The following is a 21,131-nucleotide window of genomic DNA, read 5'->3' on the forward strand; positions in this document are numbered from 1 at the left end:
CTTTGTTTACATGTTTACCATATTGTAAGGGAAGAGACCGAGTCATATTTATCTATTTATCTCAACCGTCTTGTCTTTTTTGGCTCACAGTTGGAGATTTTAAAATGTTTAATTGATGAAAAAAGATGTCAGGTTGATTTACAGCATCAAGTCTGATGATTTCACAACAGCATTCTGCACGGAGGGGAACTATGCAAAAAGGATCAAAGCCACTGAAATTACTAACGGGGCCAAAAAATTCTAACCACTTCCACGAAACTACTGCTAGGGTTTAAAATGCTTACACAGCTGGGCACAGTGGCTCACGCCTGTAATCCTAGCACTTTCGGAGGCCAAGGTGGGCGGATCACTTGAGGCCAGGAGTTCGAGACCAGCCTGGCCAATATGGTGAAACTCCATCTCTACTAAAAATACAAAAATTAGCTGGGCATGGTCCAGGCTCCTGTTAATACCAGCTCCTCGGGAGACTGAGGCAGGAGAATCCCTTGAACCAGGGAGGCAGAGGTTGCAGTGAGCCAAGATCCCACCACTGCACACCAGCCTGGGTGACAGAACGAAACTCTGTCTCAAAAAAATGGATGGATAGATAGATAGATAGATAGATAGATAGATAGATAGATAGATAGATAGATAGATAGATAAAATGGTTACATGCTCCTTTGGGAGTGTGTTCTAACGCCAAACAAATCCCTTCATTCTGGGGCCCCAGTGTGGTGCTAGAACCTTTGACTCAGGGCTTATGAATACTTGTTTGTCTCCAGGACTGAAGGACAGAATACTGAGGTGGCATGTCTGGAGCCACCATAGTGCTGATCATGCTGTGTCAATTCATCTAAGTTTTTATGTTAGAATTCCTCTGTGAAGTGACTGCTCAGGTGACAGGTTAGCCCACGTCTTAAACTGGGCTGAAAATGGGTTTCACGTACAGGTAGTTTTACAAGTGCTCTCAGTGCAATTGGTGGACTAAGACTTCCCATTAGGGAAGGAGTCCACAACCCCCCGGCCACAGACCAGTATTGGTCTGTGGCCTGTTAGGAACTGGGCCGCATAGCAGGAGGTGAATGGTGGGTGGGTGAGCATTACCGCCTGAGTTCTGCCTCCTGTCAGATCGGCAGCAGCATTCGATTCTCATAGAAGCACAAACTCTACTGTGAACTGTGCACGTGAGGGATCTAGGTTGCATGCTCCTTATGAGACTTTAATGCCTGATGATCTGAGGTGGAACAGTTTCATTCCAAAACTATTCCTTGCCCCACTGGATCCATGGAAAAGTTGTCTTCCACGAAACTGGTTCCTGGTGCCAAAAATGTTGGAGACCACTGCTTTAGGGATAGGTTGTGTCTGCTAGACACCAAACTAAAAGTCAATTTAATATGTGATTGAGCCCAATAGGTTCAGCCTTTTTTTTCTTTTTTTTTTTTTAGTGCTTTATAGATGCTGCCTCCCTGTCTTCTCACTGGCATTGTTGCTGATAAGAAATACGCTGTCTTCCTTATCTTGTATGGAACACGTCTTTTCTTCCTCTGGATGCTTCGAAGATTTTATTTTTATTGCTGACTTTGAGCAGTTTGATTTTGATGCACTTTGGTTTTATTTCTTCATGTTCCTTGTGCTTGAGGTTGTTTAAGCTGCTTTGATCTGTGAGTGCATGAGTTTAATTAAATTTGGGAAATTTTCAATCATTATTTTTTCAAAAATTTTTTTCCTGTTCTCTTCCTCCTTTCTGTGTCCTCTCATTAGGGTACTCCGTCTACATATATATCAGGCCACGTGACACCCACAGATGATCTGTACCTTTCTGTTTTCTCTGTGTTTCATGCTGGATAGCTTCTACTATCTTCAAGTTCACTGATCTTTTCTTCTGCAATGTCTAATCTGCTGTTAATCACACCCCATGTATTTTTCATTTCAGACACTGCATTTCAGACTCTAGAGGTTTTATTTGAATCTTTTATGCATTTTCCATGCGTAACTTTTTAAATGTTTTGAACATATGAAATACAGTTATAATAATTGCCTATTTGATAATTTTAATGTCTGTCAGTTCTGAGTTAGTTTTGATTGATTGATTTTTCTCCTTATTATGGATTGCATTTTCTATTTAATCGCAGGATGGTTTTCAGTAGTATGCCAGACATTCTCAATTTTAATTTGTTGGGTGCTGAATATTTTTGTATTCCTACGGATATCTTAAAGCTTTGTTCTAGGATGCAGTTAATTTACTTGGAAAATGTTGATCCTTTTTGGTCTAACTTAAGATTTGATAGGAAAGACTAGAGCACTGTTAGTCCAGGGCTAATTATTCCGCTGTACTGAGGCAAGACCCTACTGAGTATTCTCCCCAGTGGCCCATGGATTGTGAGATTTTCCTCTCTGGCTCTTGAGAACATGCACTATATGCACCCCCATGTGAGTGTCCAGTTTCATTCTCCCTAATAATTTCAGGTGTTTCTTTCCCAGCCTTGGGTATTTGCCTCAGACACGTGCTGAGAGTTCTCTGTTGAATGTTTAAGGGGAGTCCTCTGCACATCCCTGGGTTCTATGTGTGGCTCACTCCTCTTTGATACTTTGTCCTATGAACTCTGATCACTTTGATATCTCCAGATTCCCCAATCCATCTCCTGAACACCGTGAGTCTACCGAGATCCCCCTGGTCCCTCAATCTTCATGACATGGCTTGGAAACTCTCTCTCAAGGTGGTGAGCTGAGACAATCACAGGACTCACCATCTTTTGTTTCCTGTCTTTCAGAGATCATTGTCCTTTGTTGACTAATATCTAGTGTCTTACTAAAAAACCCCAATGTTTCACACATGTCTTTTCTTTGTTGTTGCTGTTTTTCCTTGAAGAAAGGTAAATTTGAACCTTGTCATTCCATCTTGGCATCTTGGCTGGAAGTGGAAACCCCTCTGGTTCAGCTGTTTCTACAACTTTAAAGTTCTGTAATTTAGAACTTTAGAAATCAGATCATCCAATTACAGTACTAAAATTAATGCAAAACTATTAAAAAATGGGTTTTCTCCATTTATCAATTTGGATGCATATGGCATTTGCAACACAGATGTGATCTTTGCTATCAGTACTGCTTCCCCGGTCTTGTAGGGAAGAAATCACCGAGTCCTGTGATTAGGACCAATGACTTGGTTGTGGCCACGCTCCTCCCGTCTCCTGCTCCATAGAGTGAGTCTGTCCTTGTCCTGCAACAGACTGGTCATTGCCTGCGTCTGAGTGTACCATCTCCAGGACACTGCTGACTAGACAGGGTGCTCTGATTACCTCTGTGTTTATACTGGCCTAGTTTCTAATTGATGAGGCACAATGCTTCGCATTCTATTTTCATCATAGTCTTTCAAAACTCTGTTTCTTTACATTTAAATCTAAAGCTTGGCATCACACCATTAACCAGAACAAAGGCAAGTCACTTTGTCTTAGACGATAAACCATGATTCTTAACTTGCATTTGATGGACTCCACTAATCTGCCCTGCTTCACTTTTACATGATACACTACCTACTAAGCTATGCTAAACTCAGTCTTTCTCAAGGCTGTTATCTCTCTCTCTAAGGACAAGTCTCCAATTTCCCAGTTCTCTTATATTTTTTATTCATTTGGGGCACATGGCCAGAGATTCTGTTTCCTTCTTCACTAAGTCCATGTTGCTATTACATTAGCTCATTCAATATTAATAGATTAACATCCAAGTATCTCTTTGTTCTGTCTTATTTTTAAAATAAATGGCAAATAACGGATGCTTTGAAAAGAGTCACACTTTAGGAGGAAAACTGAGTGTACAAAGATTTTAAAATGTTTGACTTCATAGCAAGTACAGATATATTTCTACAGTTCAAATCCTGGGTTTTCAAAAAGCTCAAGTACAATAGAAATAATCCATAAATGGGAGTTAAAAGAACATTCATTCACATTTTGGAAATCTTCAAAGCACTATATCCAATTGTTTTAATATTCTGCAACAAACAAAATCATTGTACTATAAATGAGAAAAAGGTAACTGAAGGCCATGTTGGCAATGAAAAACATTTATCACTTTGCTTCTGCCATAATAACATTATGTTTTTCTGATGCTCATAAACCAAGTAATGACTGTTTTAAAGTTTAAAAAGTGTTTAGGGCCATTATGAATATCTAGTTTGCTAGTCAATTTGTCACAGAAAAAGAGTGTGCATGATCTTCCTATAAAGAGAAATTATTGTTTTAGATGATGAGGTCTATAAAAAGCTGTCTCCATGCAAAATTATAGTATTTTACCTCTACATTTCTGTTTTTGTTGGGTCATAAAAAGTTAAGAACACTAAAGAAATATCACTAAATTTTAACAGTTGCTATAAAAATGCATTCTTTGAATTCCAGATTTCAGATGGTGACACTATATGCTGTTGTGTATCCTAACTCAATCTTTTAATAATTCAAGATTTTTTTCTGAAATCATCTTTTTAAAAGTAAGGATTTATCTGTTTGGTTTCTGGACAACTCATCCTTTGTCTTCTTGAAATTATAATAATTTATCATTGCTTGGCTTAATGATAATCTTCTCAAATCTTCCTTAAGAATTGTCCACTTGCTCTTCCCATGAAACATGGCAAATTAGTACATTATACAAAAGATGATGATAATGTGACTGATCCCTACATGTGTACTTGTATTTTGATAAGAAATTTTTATGTATGTATGTATATATTTATAATTACTCCCAAACATTACTTAGCAGCCCCTTGTCATGCCTGAGAACTATCCCATTATCTAGAATTATTAGGGAAGCAGTGCTTCTCATAAGCAAGACTGACATCCTAAGAGGCAAAATCCTAACCATTGGGATGGAAGTCTTTTGTAAATGCTTTCTGTCTTCTAAAATTACTAGTAATAACATTTTCTTGATGACAGAGGGCCACCTTTATGACTCTCAGAGTAGATGGAACAGCCATGACATTAAATGGTCTCTGACAGTTTTTCTTTCTTGCATTCTTACATTCAGTTTTCCTAACTGAGTCCTGAGTAGCTGGGACTACAGGCGCACGCCACCATGCCCAGCTAATTTTTGTATTTTTAATAGAGACAGGGCCAGGATGATCTTGATCTCTTGACCTCGTGATCCATCCACCTCGGCCTCCCAAAGTGCTGGGATTACAGGCGTGAGCCACAACACCTGGCCAGTTCTTAACATGTTGATTGAAGTCCAGTAAGGACTGGGAAATCTATGGTCGTCATTGTTAAGCTTTGTCTAAAACAGAACAGCTTCTGTTACGCTGACTGGCTATTCTAGACCCTTCTGCCATTTTCCTAGTATGCTCTACTCTCTTAGCAGTAGAGAAATTTACCAAAGAAATGCACTCTGGATATGTGGAATAACTGCTGAACTAATGCACAGATTTATTATGCTGGAAACAGTAAGATGCTATTGCCAGAAAATACTAAGAATAATTATCATACTTCTTCCATAATTCCCATTATGTAAAGTAGAAGAGAAACTTAAAATATAAAAATAGTAAATTCTTTTTAAACTTGTCATTTTCTTACTCTACATACCTAAAGATCCACACATATCTAAGCAGTTCTTGCTGCTGATCTGGTTGCCCCTGAGACACAGAACCTGGAAACTTACACAGAAATCTCAGCACAGTAGGAACTGCAGAACTGGCCCTTTGCTACTGAGCTCTGCAACCTGCAAAACATTGTTCAGTCTGAACACTGAAAAGAAAATGGTTCTCTCGTAACTTCTTTCTATCAGTTTTACATTGTACTGACAGTATATTGCCATCTGAACCAAAGAATCAAAATATCATAAAATGTGACCATCTGAGGACGGCCTGGAACATAATATGTGCTACTAAATTCTTATTCACTAGTAGATATCAATAAATAGAAAACACTGCAATACTCAAGGAAGACATATACACATAGATAGTAGTTGAGAAAAATGCTCACATTTGAATTTTTTCGCTCAGCCAAGCACAGGGGTAGTCAGTGGGATAGAAAGAGATAAATGGGGCTTGGTCTGCCCATAAGGGGCGTACAGACCAAATTCTCTTCTAGAGGACAGTCTTAGCAGCTCAGAGGGAATCACTGTATGAATGAATGATTAGTGCCACTGATCCTTAAATTTGGTGTTTAGATGTGGTGCAGTTCTTTGTACTTTAACATGTCTTTTTTATCTGTCTGCTTTTAGGATTTTTTTTCTTTGTTACTAATTTTGAGCAATCTGATTAAAACATACCTTGGTATTTTTTCTTCATGTTTTCTGTGCCTGGGGCTCCTTGAGCTGCTTAGATCTGTGAGTTTATAGTTTTCATTAAATTTGGAAAATTTTCAACCACTATTTTTAAAAATTTTTTTTCTGTTCTCTTTCTTCTCTCATTTGGGGACTCCGTTTACACATATATGAGGTCACTTGAAGCTCACTGATGCACCGTTCATTTTTTCTTCTTTTTTCTTTGTGTTTCATTTTGGATCATTCCTATTGCTGTCTTCAAGTTTACTAATCTTTTATTCTGTAATCTTATAATATGTTAATCCCATTCCACATAGTTTTTGTTCAGGCATTATATTATATTATATTTATTATACTTCAAGTTCTGGGATACAGGTGCAGCATGTGCAGGTTTGTTACACAGGTATACACGTACCATGGTGGTTTGCTGCACCCATCAACCGTTATCTACATTAGGTATTTCTCCTAATGCTACCCCTCTCCTAGCCCCCAACCCCTGCCAGGCCCCGGTGTGTGATGTTCCCCTCCCTGTTTCCATGTGTTCTCATTGTTCAATTCCCACTTATGAGTGAGAACATGTGGCACCTGGTTTTCTGTTCTTGTGTTAGTTTGCTGAGAATGATGGTTTCCACCTCCATCCATGTCCCTGCTAAGGACATGAACTCATCCTTTTTTATGGATGCATAGTATTCCATGGTGTACATGAGGCATTATATTTTAATTCTAGAAGCTTGAGTTTGTTCTTTTATATATTTTTCCTATTTCTACTTTTTGAACATACGGAATATAGAGTTTAAAGGTTAAAGTCTTACATTCAAAATCTTCTAAAGCCCAAAGATATTTCTCCACTTTTAAGTTGTTATTATTACATGATAATGAAATAAGTATTTCTCAAGGAAAATGATAATTGATAAAAAATAGAGGAAGAGAGAAAGAAGAGAGAGAGGGAGGGAGGGGGAGAGAGAGAGAGAGCGAGAGAGAGAGAGAAATAACATCTTAAGATGGCACACCTGATTTGCCACCATCTAGATCTTTGTGTCTTAGTCAGGCTGATGCCTGAAGCCCAGAGCCCATTTTCCTGTACCCGTCTAGTTAGTGCTGCAAGGCAGGGGAGCTGGGTAGGGTCTTTTAGCTCATGAGCACGTGAGTGGTCATGGGCACATACAGTGTCTTGGCCTATGACATCTTGCTACCATCCTTGCATCCAGCGGTGTGATTGATGTGCATGATGTAGAGTGAGGCAGCCCTGATTTTCTCTGCAGATGACACATCTGAGACACAGTGATATGCTGTAGTTTGCCCAGGCTCACCATGCTCAGAAAAGGTAGAGCCTCGGTTTGAATTGTGATTTGAGTCAAAGCTTCCTAGATCACGCTAAATTTAGAGAGACATAAGATGTAAGGCCTCATTCCAGGAAGTGATTTCCATTAGTATCTCTTTCCTGCCCCTGTAAGACTATGCTCCAGATGTCTACCTGGTGCAACTCTGCTTTTGAAGCTTTTCTCTACCAATCTCTGGTTGCAAGCAAGAGATGTGTACAACTCTAGGGCTGTCTATGGGCAGGGTGTAGAAAAGGGCTAATTATGCCCATTCCTAAGACTCTTAGGAGAAGAAGTGGGTCTGGCCATGGGGCAGCAGCCAGCTCTGTAGGAAGAATTGTCAGGGCCTGGGGCCCATGAGCTGGGATGGCACACTTGAGAAAGAAGGAAGTTCCGTTGCTTGGACTGCAGCAGTGGAAACAAAGGATGACAGAGAGAGAATGACAAGAAGGCAGATATCCAAAGGAATAAGCAAAGCGGAGGATGTAGTTACATAATGTTGAGGCCAGGGTGTGGTGTGTGTGTGACATCTACGCCTTTGAGCTTCTGAACGTTATCTGTATCCATGTGTATATGTTAATATGGTTTGGATGAAAATAAGTGTCAAGGAAAGGAGTGATTGATGAATATCCCACACCCCAGGATTTGATATGAGATGAATGGAACATGCATGGCAGAAGTGCAAACTTTCTGTCTTGGTATTCTCCCCACCCGCCCCCATTCTTCTAAGAGGTCAAACTTTTTTATGCAACAAAGCAAGTTAGCACATTGGTGACCGGACTCAGGAATTACTTACTATGGTGAATCTCTTTTTGCCCAAAATGAGTGTTATGAAAATCAATCAGGAACAGTGTCAGTTTATAAGGACTCAGAAAAAGGCCGTTCTGATCTCCTCTCCAATCATAAATTTACTTTAACACTTTTGCCAAAGTCATCTAACAATACTATTCTTCTCTGTAAGCCCATGCTTTAAAAACATAAGGGGTTCTTTTCTTGTCTTTTGGGGCTAGGACCTGGTACACTGTAAGTGTTCACATGGGGTTTTACACAGGTGTTTGAGCATTAACTCCCTTACCAGTTAATGACAGTGCTTTGAAAAAATGTCAACCTGTCACAATCTGCACTGAAAACAAAGTAGCTCAGCTACAAGAATAGAATGAAAAACATTTCACAGCATTTTCAGTGACTATAACCACATCTAGTCCTCTCTGTTTGTAGTGATCTTCAAGGACTCCTTAGCCTTTAAGACGAATTTTTAAAAGGAATACATTTCCAAGTAAAACAGTTCAATATAAATGTTTTTTTTTTCTCTAACGTCCTAGAAATCTTTATTAGAATTGCATTTCTCAAAACTGGACTTGTATTGTTTTCTGAGGAGTTCCTCATAACTCCAGATTTCTTTTTATTGTAATGAACTGGCCATACCTTCCAGCTCCCTGCAGCCAAGTTCTGCAGGGCGCCTGCCGCCCCTTCCAGCGTGTCTGGATTTGAGCACTCAGAGAGCAGTGTGAGGTAGGGTTTGACTATTGATGGGTGCCACAGCATCTGGATCCCTTTTGGTGGTTCAGCACAGTCTGGAAGAGGTCCTACTCCATCCCACTGGTGGAAGAAAAACAAGAGAGCAAACATCTTTAACATCTTTATGCTTCCCAACTTTGCCTTCCTCAAACATTACAGGCGAAAACAAAAGCAGAGTGTTATCACATTTGCTGAACATCGACTGCACGGAGGCTATTGCATCAGCAGTCCAGGGATCACTAAAAGTGGAAGCCATTCCTGCCCATCAGGAGCTTGGGATCGAGGGTGGAGGGTGGGTTGGCATATGCACGCAAGAGAATGTAACTGGCAGAAGAAGTGGATAAGCTCTCCAAGAACGACCCTAACATGTTGCTGTAGGAAGGAAGGGGAAGAGATGAATTAATTTTGATTGAGCAGGTTGCAAGAAGGATAAAGATCAAGGTAGCATATTTTATAGTAAGCATACTACTGGTGTTGCATAATAGTTACCAACAATAAATGCCCTCACTTCTTATGCATAATTATTAATGTGATAAACTCCTATATAATTTGTTACATGTATACAAATTGGATTCTATTGTTGCATCTAACAAATGACAGAATCGACAAAAGAGAAAATTGCTATGGTTTATTAGACACAATGACATGAGCTATAGGCAAATCTAGATCTTGGAGCAATCATGATAGTTAAGTTTGCTTTGAATTGAATCTAATGAATAACAGGCTAATGTGTAATTCAAAATTAATTACCCATAATTTAGAAATTATGGCTTACATGCACAAAGGAATACCAGTCAACCATTAAGAATGATACTTATGAAGACTATGTTGCAACTTGGACAAATTATAACAATAAAAGTTAAATGATCAAAGCAGGATGCAAAGTAGTACGGGATTTGCACATTATTCCAAGTAAAATGCGTCATAAAACACCTGTAATTATCATAAAAATTTATTAATACAATGCCTTTTTTTCTGCGTTTCAAACTTCGTGTTCTATTACTCTTACAATTTAAAAAACACTAAAAATTAAAATATTGATTCTGATCTTTGATTACACAAAGACTTTGTCTTTTGTGAAAATAATGACTATAATAAAGTTAGAAATGAAAGATGCTATGCTTTTAGGAAAAAAATACACATATTTAGTTCTGAGAAAAATCACAGTGAAATAAAACAATTTCTTTATAATTTTAATGTGAGAACATGACGGTATTTAGCTTATTAGTGTTTATTAATGATTACTTAAAAATACAGTGTAAATGACACACGCTAAACGTACTTGCAGATATTTTATGTACATACATATATGTGCATGTGTATAAATGTGTGTGTGTATAAATATGAAAAACAAAACCATATTTCTGAATGTAAGTTCCTTAATTCTGAAAGTTTTACTGCAAGAAAAAACATGCTTACTTTGTATCCTTGCAACATAAAAATAGAAAAGTGGACAGCGATGGCTGTTGTCACAAATAATTTCAAAAACTTCCTTATTTTCTGAAATAAGCTAAACTGCATGTCTTCTTTTCCTCAATAATGACACAGCTTAGTTTAACTCAAGGGTAAAGCTCAGAGATGAATGACATCCCATTAAAGGTCATTTTCAATGAACATGTCACTCAATTTTAACTTTATAACAAGGACACTCAGTGTGGGAAGCTTCCTGTCCTTTTAACCAAAGCCACTTCCTAACTATTCAAGGATGACTTTGCACCTGTGAACAGCCTATCAATAAAACCAATACATCTCCTTTAAATTAAAAAAAGAAGGAAGTGAACTAGCCCCGTCACATTGCTCCTAGTTCATTATTTAATCCTGGCTTGCTGCACTGAATAGAAAGTGGGCACTAGAAAAAGACAGCAGTCGTTCTGTAGGTTTGCCAGTTTCAATGACAAAGCAGTAGCAATATTGGCCTCTCAAAGGAGACCAGCTTGGGGTAGTGAATCTATCTGCTAGAGTAGCAAGAAATGGCAAATTATTTCTTTTATTTCATTTTATATCTTGTTATCTCCTTAAAAATTTAAGGCAATTATTTTCATATAAAAAATGGATAAAATTCAGAAAAATAAAAATGTGAAACTTCCAACTCAACATGGAGAGATTTTCCTCTTATGTAAGAGCTAACCTAACAGCGAGAGGTACAGAGAAGTAATATTTGCATGCTCATTACAAAAAAGAGGAAAAAGTAGCCATGTTATCTTTTGCTGGGTTTCATCTTGTTCTCCTTTTCTAACTTTTGTGCAATAAAGCAGGACAAATGGTTAAGTCAGTAGAAAATTTTCCTCAGGCTCTGACATGTCATCTATGTAGCTCTTAAATATCTTTTATTACAATCCTTTCTTAATGGCTACAGAGAGAATCTGAAGGAATAAAAGGACAACTGAAGTGAACACAGATAATCTTTGATGGCAACTGGAGATGGAGTTCAAAGGGGATTCTTGGCTATTTTAGCAAGTTGATATTGAAGAAAAAGAACTATTTCAAAGCCAGTAAATGTATCTGCCAGACCTTTATCTGGGTACTTTATTCAAACTTTTATTAAGTTAATAGGGAGAAAAGTATCATAAGTTAATAGGGGGAAAAGCCCATTAAAAATAGATTTCCATCAGCTGTAACACGACTGGAAGTATTCTGTAAGACTTGGGTTAACATGCTTGATATTATTTTGTCTAGCTCATCAACATCAACAAGGCAGTAGGGCAATGGCGAAGTTAGGATCAGACTGATGTAGGTGAGACAATTCTGCACATACAAACTTTTGAGGCTCAAATGTGAAGATTCATGAAAAATCATGGGATATACAACTCCTGCACCAAAGTAGAAATACTTTATTTACAAATTTAAATATAAGGTGCTTCTATCCAGAAATGTCTACAAAAATGGGACATTATCTGAAGGCAAGCAAGTGGCTTAATCTGTAACATAATTGAAGCAGTGACCACACAGTGATTTAGCCCTGAAGAACACAAGACTAAACTTACAACTCGTGTGCAAACTGTGTTCGTTTTGGACTATATCTTGAGGACCTACTACCAAAAACTCTTTAAGAGCTTGAAATATGCAAAGAATACATAAAGAAGTAAAATGTCATCAAGTTGGGAGAGAGAACTTTCCATATAATAGAGAGCACATGAAGACAAAGTATTTCCAGGACAGCAGTGGTGGCAATGCCAGAAAAGGACTTTTTATTATGTTATCTGCATGATGACCACATATAAGTGTGTGTGTGTGTGTGTGTGTGTGTGTGTTTATGTACCTTCACTCCTCAGGTTGCAGTTTAAAAGTTAAGCAGAATAGAGAAAGTGAGAGAAATAGCACGAGGAGAGAGGCATTTGTGGTTTTAAAAAAGGTTTTTTTGCTGGGTTTCATCTTGTTCCAGCTTGGGGGAAATTTTCAATGAAAATGTCCCTTCCTCCTCAGAATTTTCCTCCTTATGTTTGAGAGTTACATAAATGTTCCACAATTCTGTGCAACATGTTAATTTTCATCTGTTATATTTTAACGAATAAAATTTGCAAAAGTTCTAGTATCCCTTGAGTCTTACAGATATCACTTAAATGTTCACATTACACTTTGTGCAAGTCATTCACGTGTTGTTGAACAGGAAAACAGACCAAAGGATATATCACTAGTGGAATATTAAACCTCCTCTTACGAATTGTCTTGTTCGTAGAAATTTCTAATTTTTCACACATATTTAGAGTTCATAAAGCTAAGGATTAAGGTGGCTATAACCAGAGTGTTTGAAAACTGAGTAATTGAGAATTAGAGCTCTGTTGGAGACAGGCTGGCAGCAAAGCAGTGAGTGTATCTAGATCATAGAACAAACCAATAGATTGATTTTTTGCCACCCCAAATAGTGCCTCACTTAATAACGTATCAGCACTTTTCTTTACTGGCTTCAAATATACGACTGCATGACTAATATCCATAAAAAATCAGCCAACAGTTTCTGTCATTCCATTTCTAAAACTGTACAGAATTGAAAATACGTATTCTTTCATTAAGAAGGTAATGCTCAAAAATTTTTGGAAAAAAAAGAGGCTATCAAGCTTCCCAAGATAGCAGGTTAAGGGACTGCTGAAATTTAGCCGTGATGCTTTTTGATATGGTCACCATCAGCACAGAGCATACATAATGGCCCCTGTAAAAAACGGTCTGCTTAGGAAGGAAATAACATATGCGTGGGGATGTGCTCAATGTGTATGTTACAAAGAAAGAAAAGGAAAAAAAGCCTTTCTTTGGAGTTGCTTTAAATACTTTTGCTTCTATGCAGGGCTTAAATTCTATTTAAATTTTTTTTTTTTTTTTGAGACAGAGTCTCACTCTGTTGCCCAGGCTGGAGGGCAGTGGCACGATCTCGGCTCACTGCAATCTCTGCCTCCTGGGTTGGAGCGATTCTCCTGCCTCAGCCTCCCGAGTAGCCGGGATTACAGGTGTGCTCCATCACACCCGGCTAATTTTTGTATTTTTAGTAGAGATGGGGTTTTGCCATGTTGGCCAGGCTGGTCTTGAACTCCTGACCTCAAGTGATCCACCCACCTCGGCCTCCCAGAGTGCTGGGATTACAGGCATGAGCCACCGTGCCCGGCCTATTTAAAAGATTTCTATCTCAGTTGGGTTTAAGAATGAAAGAGTGGAAGCCATTTACTCCTTATATGAAGAGAAAGACGTAACTTAGGGATAAAAACCTGAAAGTAGGCTGGGCACAGTGGCTCATGTCCATAATCCCAGCACTTTGGGAGGCCAAGGCAGGTAGATCGCTTGAGGTCAGGAGTTTGAGACCAGCCTGGCCAACATGGTGAAAACCCATCTCTGCAAAAATACAAAAATCAGCCGGGTGTGGTGGTGCACACCTGTAATTCCAGCTACTCAGGAGACTGAGGCAGGAGAATCACTTGAACCCAGGAGGTGGAGTTTGCAGTGGGCCAAGATGGCGCCATTGCACTCTAGCCTAGGTGACAGAGCGAGACTGTCTCAAAAACAAAAAACAAAACAAGAAAAATCCTGAAAGTAAAGATGTCAACATACTGTATTAAAAAAAAGAGACTTTGTAAACACGGGGTTCTTTAAGTTATAGAGAGTCACAGGAGTACTTTAATTATCACATTCATGAAAGCCCCCTAATGAATGAGAAGAATTACAAGACAATTTACAAGACTCCTCTCTGTGAGCCATCCTACAACTGCCCTAGTCTCTGATCTCCAATGCACTGGGCTGGGTACTGAGGAGACACCAACAAGGAGCAGTCAGGGAGTATGGAGAAGGATTTCCATTTCAGGAGAAGTGCTAAAATACACAGCTCCTCTTCCCACCTGTCACAGGCTTCATACAGTCTCAGCCAATCAAGTTTGTGTGCAGAAAAGACCTTTAACTGCTGAGCCGTATCTTCAGAACATAAACAGAAAAGGCTGGCTTCACCAGCGGAATGCATCTCTATCACCTAGATTTCTCTACTAATTAGGGAGCATCACAGTCATTACATATGTGCAGGCTCACTTTCATTTTTTAAGATATTTCAGTGAAATAAACAACAGACCAGAGATGCTGCAAGATAAAGGGAGCAGATCTGCAGCATCAGGGAAACATTCTGATTTTAAGATCCCACTCTTTCCTCTCAGGGGAAGTCACGCATTGCAAAATGTAGGAAGAGAAGATGGCTCTAAGTAGGTAAACTGTCAGAGAATGTTCTCTCAAGCAGGGTTTGGTTTAATTAAGCTGCAGCCAGCACTATGTACTTTAAAAAGCAACAATCAAAACCCAAGTCCATCCACCGTCTGCCACTCTTGCTTGGCTTGCTTTGAACAGCAGAGTTATTACATAATTTGCCTTTACAGTGTTTCATGGCCACTTCCAGCTTTTGGGGGGTTAAAGGTGGAAGGATAGAGGTGATGGGTATTCAAAAACTCCACTTAACTGAAAAAGCCAGAGAGAAATGATTCTTTGTGTTGATTCTTAGGAATTTCAAAGAAAACGGTAGTGCGGGTGTCTGAATCCCCCAGGAGCTGTTCAGAAGAAGAAGACTTTGGCTGCAGCTGAGGCTGAGGCTGTGCAAAGAGGGGGTAGAGTTGATGGCTAATTAGCTGTATTTATGTGGCACTGCACTGTCTCCAGGCTCTTCTCGAAAAAGACAGGAGGGGCTTTGCATTTGAGAGATTAGAAACCCACATTAAAGAGGCAGGATGAGGTGCTGTTTGAACAAAGTTGTTACGGCAAAAGAGATTCAGGAATAGCCTTGCTGATGCACCTTCCCCTGTGGGGGGCCGTGGGGCCAGGTGGGCACACATCCCTCAGGAGTGAAGCTGGTGATGCTGCCCACTCCACAGACTGGCATCACGAGGCCGGCCACTGTGCTGAGCCCCACAGAGGACAGCTGTCAAGGCTGCTCCATATGACTGGGCCTGCCTGTCCCTTCCCAAAGTCACTGTGATGGAACCAACTGGGGCATCACTGATGTTCATCTAGAATTCTCTCTACTCCTAATTTGCCATCCACATCTAGGGAACCCTGGGACATGGCCATCCCTGTTACTGCCTTCTAAAGGGGCTTCGTCCCTGACGTGCCAACCTCCTTCAGATAATCCTGTGGTCTTGGTTATTTGTTTATATGTTTGGTAATATGTCCTTCAAAGGACAATCTAGTCCGATGGTGTCAACCAGGGCAATTTTAACACCCAGGGGGACAAGTGGCAATGTCTGAGGACATTTTTGATTGTCATGGCTGCGGCAGAACGTGCTACTGGCATCCGGTGGGTACAGTCCAAGGAGGCTGGCAAATACCCTGCAATGCACAGGCTGGCTCCCTGGAACAGAGAGGTATGCTGCCCCACATGTGACCAGTGCCGAAGCCGAGGGGCCCTGGTCAAGCTATAAAAGACAGTATTGATGGTGTGGAAGGCTGAGAGATAAAATACAATTAAGAAAACTAAACGAGACACCTGAAACAGAGTTTTAAGTCTATAAACTCATTGAAACTAAAATAGCAGCACTTTTAGGTGATGGGCTGTATCTTCCACTAGAGGTGAGAAAGAAGTAGAAGAATATGGTTCATCCATGGATAATGGCAGACAAGAGTTTCTGCGCAAAAATGCACAGCCGTGATCTTTGCAGGCTCATGAGATATGTTGCTTCCAGGACATGAAATATCATGCCTTGAATCAACAAGTTCCCAGCATATGGTGAGGTGAAGGCCGAGGGAGACTGTACTTGAACCAGCCAAGAGGAACGGGCGGCAGCTGAAAGAAGCAGATGGTTAGAAAGGAAATGATATTAAGCGGCAAAAGAAAGAGTATGGTTACTAATGAGAAAATGAAAACTGTCTGGAAAAAAAAGAAAAACAACCTGTGATACTAGGAAATGAGAGCCTAGGAGCATCCAAATGTCATGAGGAGCAGATCCATGAAGTGATAATAAAAAATCAAGTCCACGAACAGAAACTGTCACTGACGTTTAGAGTGATTAAGACAAATTCCGGTTTGTGTATTGAGAGTCTTAAAAGCATGCATTTGGTCGAGCTATTTCACTTGTAAGAATGCATTCTTAAGAAGTGATTGAGGGGGTAGGTGAGATTTAACTACACAGATGTCAATTACAGTTTACATTAGTACAGACTTGGAAGCAACCTGATTTTCTAGGAATAGGGGATTGGTTGGCCACATCATGGTATTCCTCTACCATGGAATTCACACTAGCTCTTCCACATTCCTGTGTGAAGAACTGCTTACTAGAAAGGAAAAAAGTCAGTCTGTGTCAAATAAGCTGTCTTAAAGCGGTCAGCAAAGTGACATAGAGTGGACTTGTGCCTACACCTTCCTGCCCATCAGTGGTGTGCCAAGGTGGGCAGTGGGGGCTGCCACCTCGGGGCAGGTAATAAGAGGCTGCACTCTTTGCAGGGAATGTACAGGCAATGAAATGAATACAAGTTGGGTTTTTGTTCATTACCATATTTCACTGATAAAAGACTCCTCTTCACAGGGAGAGCCCCCTACTCACTGCACACCCTGAATAGGCCACTACATGCCTTTTTTTCTTTATTAAGAGAATGCCCAAGGTTCACCTAGGGTCATGGTTGTCACAAAAGACTACAATTCCCAGCCTCTCTCGCGGCTCTGGTGCCACTATGAGCCAGTCTCAGCCACAGGGATGTAACAGTGATGTGTGCAACTTCTGTGTGGGGCCCTAAAGGAAAGGATACTCCTGTGTTCTTTCCCCCATTTCCGCTCCTGAACTGTGGATGTGAAGAGCCAGCATCATGACCATGGGGAGGAAGGCAGCACCCTGAAGATGAGAGCCCCATAAAATACAAGGAGCCCGACCTCTGAAGACTCAAGAGACCGGAGTTCTACATCAGTGGAAATACACTTACTGACTATAAGACCTTATGAATTTTGTTGTCTGATATGGCCTCTAACAGAAGGACATCTGAAAGGATATATGCCCAGATGTAAGTTGTAATTGTGAATCTCTCTAGGAGAAGGCACGCTGAAGGTGTGGGTATTACTTTCTTCTTGGAGCTTAGTGCTATTTTACTCACATATTATTTACATGTTAACTGTGTATATGTATACCTAGATATTTATCATTAATATCTATTTTGTGTGAAATGAGAAGAAACTGTTAAAGGTTCAAATGTCCATTGTGATCATTTTTAACTACTAATAAAATTCATCTTTGTGCTTTGGGACATGCATGCTGTTTATTTGGCCTTAGAGTCTCACTTTTGGGTCAAGAGCATCCGAATGACATAGCAGGCAACGTGTGAGGCTCTTGAAGAAGTGGTGGCCAATATCGATATCCTGAAAATCCAAGAAAACCTTGTAGGTGATGGCATTTCATGATATCTCATAACACCTTCAGTGCAAAGAATTTGTTTAGTCTGGCAGGATCAAAAGTCCTGCTTCTCCAGGGATACTCTGACACACACACATATACCTTTGTTGCATATAAACTTAAGTTCTTAGATGATAATAGTAATTTAGATGGTGCATTTGTTTTGGTGGTGATTGCAGATTCAGAATACTGACTAACAATGAGATAAATGCAGCACTGTCATGAGAGGCTGGGGAACAGCTCAAAACACAGGGAGGGAGGACTGCGGAAGACGCTTGGCTCACAGCGGCCCTTAGGGGCAAAGTCTCACCAGGAAACAAACAGATGAGTCTGGGAAAAGTCACAGCTATGAGCATCCACCCACAATTAAACCCACAGCAAGAGCTAGGGGACACCATAGGCCACAGTGTAATTGGGGCCAGAAGTCACAGACTGAAAAAAGACCCACACAGTCCTTTGCCCCAGACAATTCGCTCTCTTTGGGGATCAATTGCTGTACTTAACCCACAATATGATAATAACTAGCAGAGACGTTTAAATAAAATTATGGAGAAGTAGATTAGGGAGTAATTGTTTACTTGAAAGAAGTCTTGGAAAGACGGAGGGGATGTTTTATTTGCTCTTGAATGATTATTCTCCAAGTAGTGAGTGGGGAAAGGGAGGGCCAGGCAGTGGAACAGCATGAACAGAAGCGTAGAGGCTGGTCTGCGGGATCCTCAGACAGGCCAGGAAAGTGTGCGGGCAAGAGGCCCTGAAAGTTCTTCCGAGACATCTCTTTCGTTGTGGGAAAAATAAGGGGGCATTGAAGTTTTACACAGAGGCCCATTCCTGTTGCTTTTATGCATAAAATATCACCCTGTATATCACAGGTGAATCTTCCGGTCATTTATGCATTTGGCATCTACAACTTAACAAAGAGGTGAAAAAGAGCAAAAATATTTACTCTTAAATTGATTACAGTGCACTCAGTTGTGAAACAAAGATGATCATGAAAGACCTACCAGATAAAAATAGTGGATCAGAATCCTGTTTGAATTGATAGGTTTGTCTCCTCACCCATGCAGATAGACATATTTTTTACCCATTTGAATTAAATAACTTTAAATTGATCTATAAGCTAAAAAGGGAGGTTTTGAATTCCAGCAGGTCCTGCTTATTTAGTTTTTGTTTTTCTCAGTGGCCCTCTGCACACGGTCAATCTCACACCGAGAGTGTCTTGAAGAAGGTCTGACCTGACCAGCAGCCGGTGGAGGACAATGTCCCATCACCTCCAAACCACGATGAAACAGTACCCACCTCAGGACACCATCACAGGATCGTTGGCCATAGACCAAGGTGAAAAACAAGCCAAAAAATGCTTATTGCTACAAAAGGTGCAAAAAGTAAATGAATCCATTTTGTCTCCTCCTATTTCCCTGGACACCAATCTTCGGATTCCCTCCACCAACCCTACAGTGACAGTCTGCTGGCATAAAGCCCTGCTGAGGGCAGGGAGGGTCCTGCTGGGGGAGATGTGCCTTCTTGGCAGATGACATGCAGACTGTTTCGTGGGAGGTTTTGTCCAAAACAGACTAGAGAAACTAGCAATTCCTTAGAATTCAGCAACAGGCACAGAGCAGATTCAAAAATGGAAGAGTTTGCAAGGACCCCTTAGACCAGAATGTGATGCATAGAGTGTCAAACACTTCTGCACACGGGAGCTCATAGTCTGATACTTCTAGACTGGAATGGCCTAGAAGTCTGATACTCCTAGTATGGTTCAATAGCAACCATTTCTTGAACTAACAGCATGCACGCATCATATTTTTGTATCATATATTTTCTTGAATTATCCCTATAGGGATTTTTTTTTTAGTTTCTGAGATTTTTCTTATAGCTAAATTTGACATGCAGAATCTTATAGTGTCTTTTTAAGGTCAAGAATACCAATGCCAAAGGTATGGGTCAACATAAATTTCTGGACTAGAAAAAGCTCTAGAGGCCATGATTAAACCAATTATTATTTGTATCATTTTTACTTCTGTTATAATATTTGGCTCCTCTATCCTGGAAGGTCTGTGTTGTAGACTAGATAATCTTTCATTTTACATAATCTCTTACACCTTTCAGTGAGGTATACATTTCTCTGAAAAAAACCATACACTTTTATAAGCATACATTAACTTAGTGCCTTTATGAACATTATTTTTTAAAGGCCATTTGCAAAGATTACGAATGTAATTTTCATTGTAGAAAATTTATAAATACAGAAGTACAAAAAGAATCGATCATTATCTTCTCTTGGATCTTACTCTGCTTTTTCAAGAAACACATACATTTTGTATATGCAAATAGCATTTTGTATTTGCATATGACATATCATACAAAACTGGCCAGATTGTATTTGTATCATCTATACCTATATTTATGTACACATCTGTTTTTATATTGCTTTTTTTCACTTTACTTGTATTATATATTTTCTTTAATCTCTAAATACTCTTTAAAAACCTGACTTAATATGTAGTAGAGATGCCAGGGGACTAATGACATCCACCATCTTTACATCTGCAAACCTAGAACTCTCTGTAAGCTCCTTGATGAGATGGATCAGTTTCCAGGCCCTGAAATTAACCTCTGTTCCAGTGTTAGCAAAGGTGGGGATGCTTTGTCCTCCCATCGCTCCCTGTCCTGATGGGGCCTGTGGTGAGGGGTTTGTTCTCTCATGGGCTCCCCAGGACAGGGGCAGAGGCTGTTCTGATGCATCACGGTTGTGAGTTGCTGCCTGGCGGCCTTCGTGTTGCTGCAGGGGAACCTACTTCCAGCTGCAGCAGGTGAGGGCCATTCTGTTCTCAAGAGGCCTCCAGCTCTGGCTCAACACTGTTCTGAATTCATCTGAATTGTCCCCCATGGCCAAGCTTCTAATGCCATCCTGTGGAAGGGCTGTGAATTCTCTGTTACCCCCATTTCCAATGGGAAGTGTGAGACTGAAAATCTAAACGCTTCAAAACCAGCGATTAAATACATGTTGGATCTTTGGTCTGCCTCTGTCTCTGTTTCCCTTCTTATACCACATCTCCTGTTCCACCCATCCCCGCCACCTGGATGGCGCCAAACCCAGCTCCGGCAATGCCCTAAGTAAATGTGTGAATTAACCCACAGGCAATGCTCTGTGCCTGCTCGGAGGTGAAATGTCAGAGCCTGCTAGGGCCTCAGGTGTCTTTTTTTCTTTTTTAAGTAATTTCCTATCTTGGCTCAACTG

At 40.1% G+C, this 21,131-nt stretch overlaps 1 protein-coding gene across 7 annotated transcripts in view; it reads right to left on the bottom strand.

Moving 5' to 3' along the window:
• CTNND2 (catenin delta 2) overlaps positions 1–21,131 on the bottom strand; it is a 931,369-nt gene that overhangs the window by 117,748 nt on the left and 792,490 nt on the right. For all 7 annotated transcript variants that reach the window (XM_032135942.2, XM_032135940.2, XM_032135941.2 and 4 more), the window contains one exon: positions 8,967–9,140. In XM_032135942.2, coding sequence (XP_031991833.1) covers positions 8,967–9,140 — 174 coding nt within the window. The remainder of the gene's footprint in view (positions 1–8,966; positions 9,141–21,131) is intronic.

This window comes from Hylobates moloch, unplaced genomic scaffold (assembly GCF_009828535.3).
Source record: "Hylobates moloch isolate HMO894 unplaced genomic scaffold, HMol_V3 SCAFFOLD_17, whole genome shotgun sequence".
Classification (NCBI taxonomy): Eukaryota; Metazoa; Chordata; class Mammalia; order Primates; family Hylobatidae; genus Hylobates; species Hylobates moloch.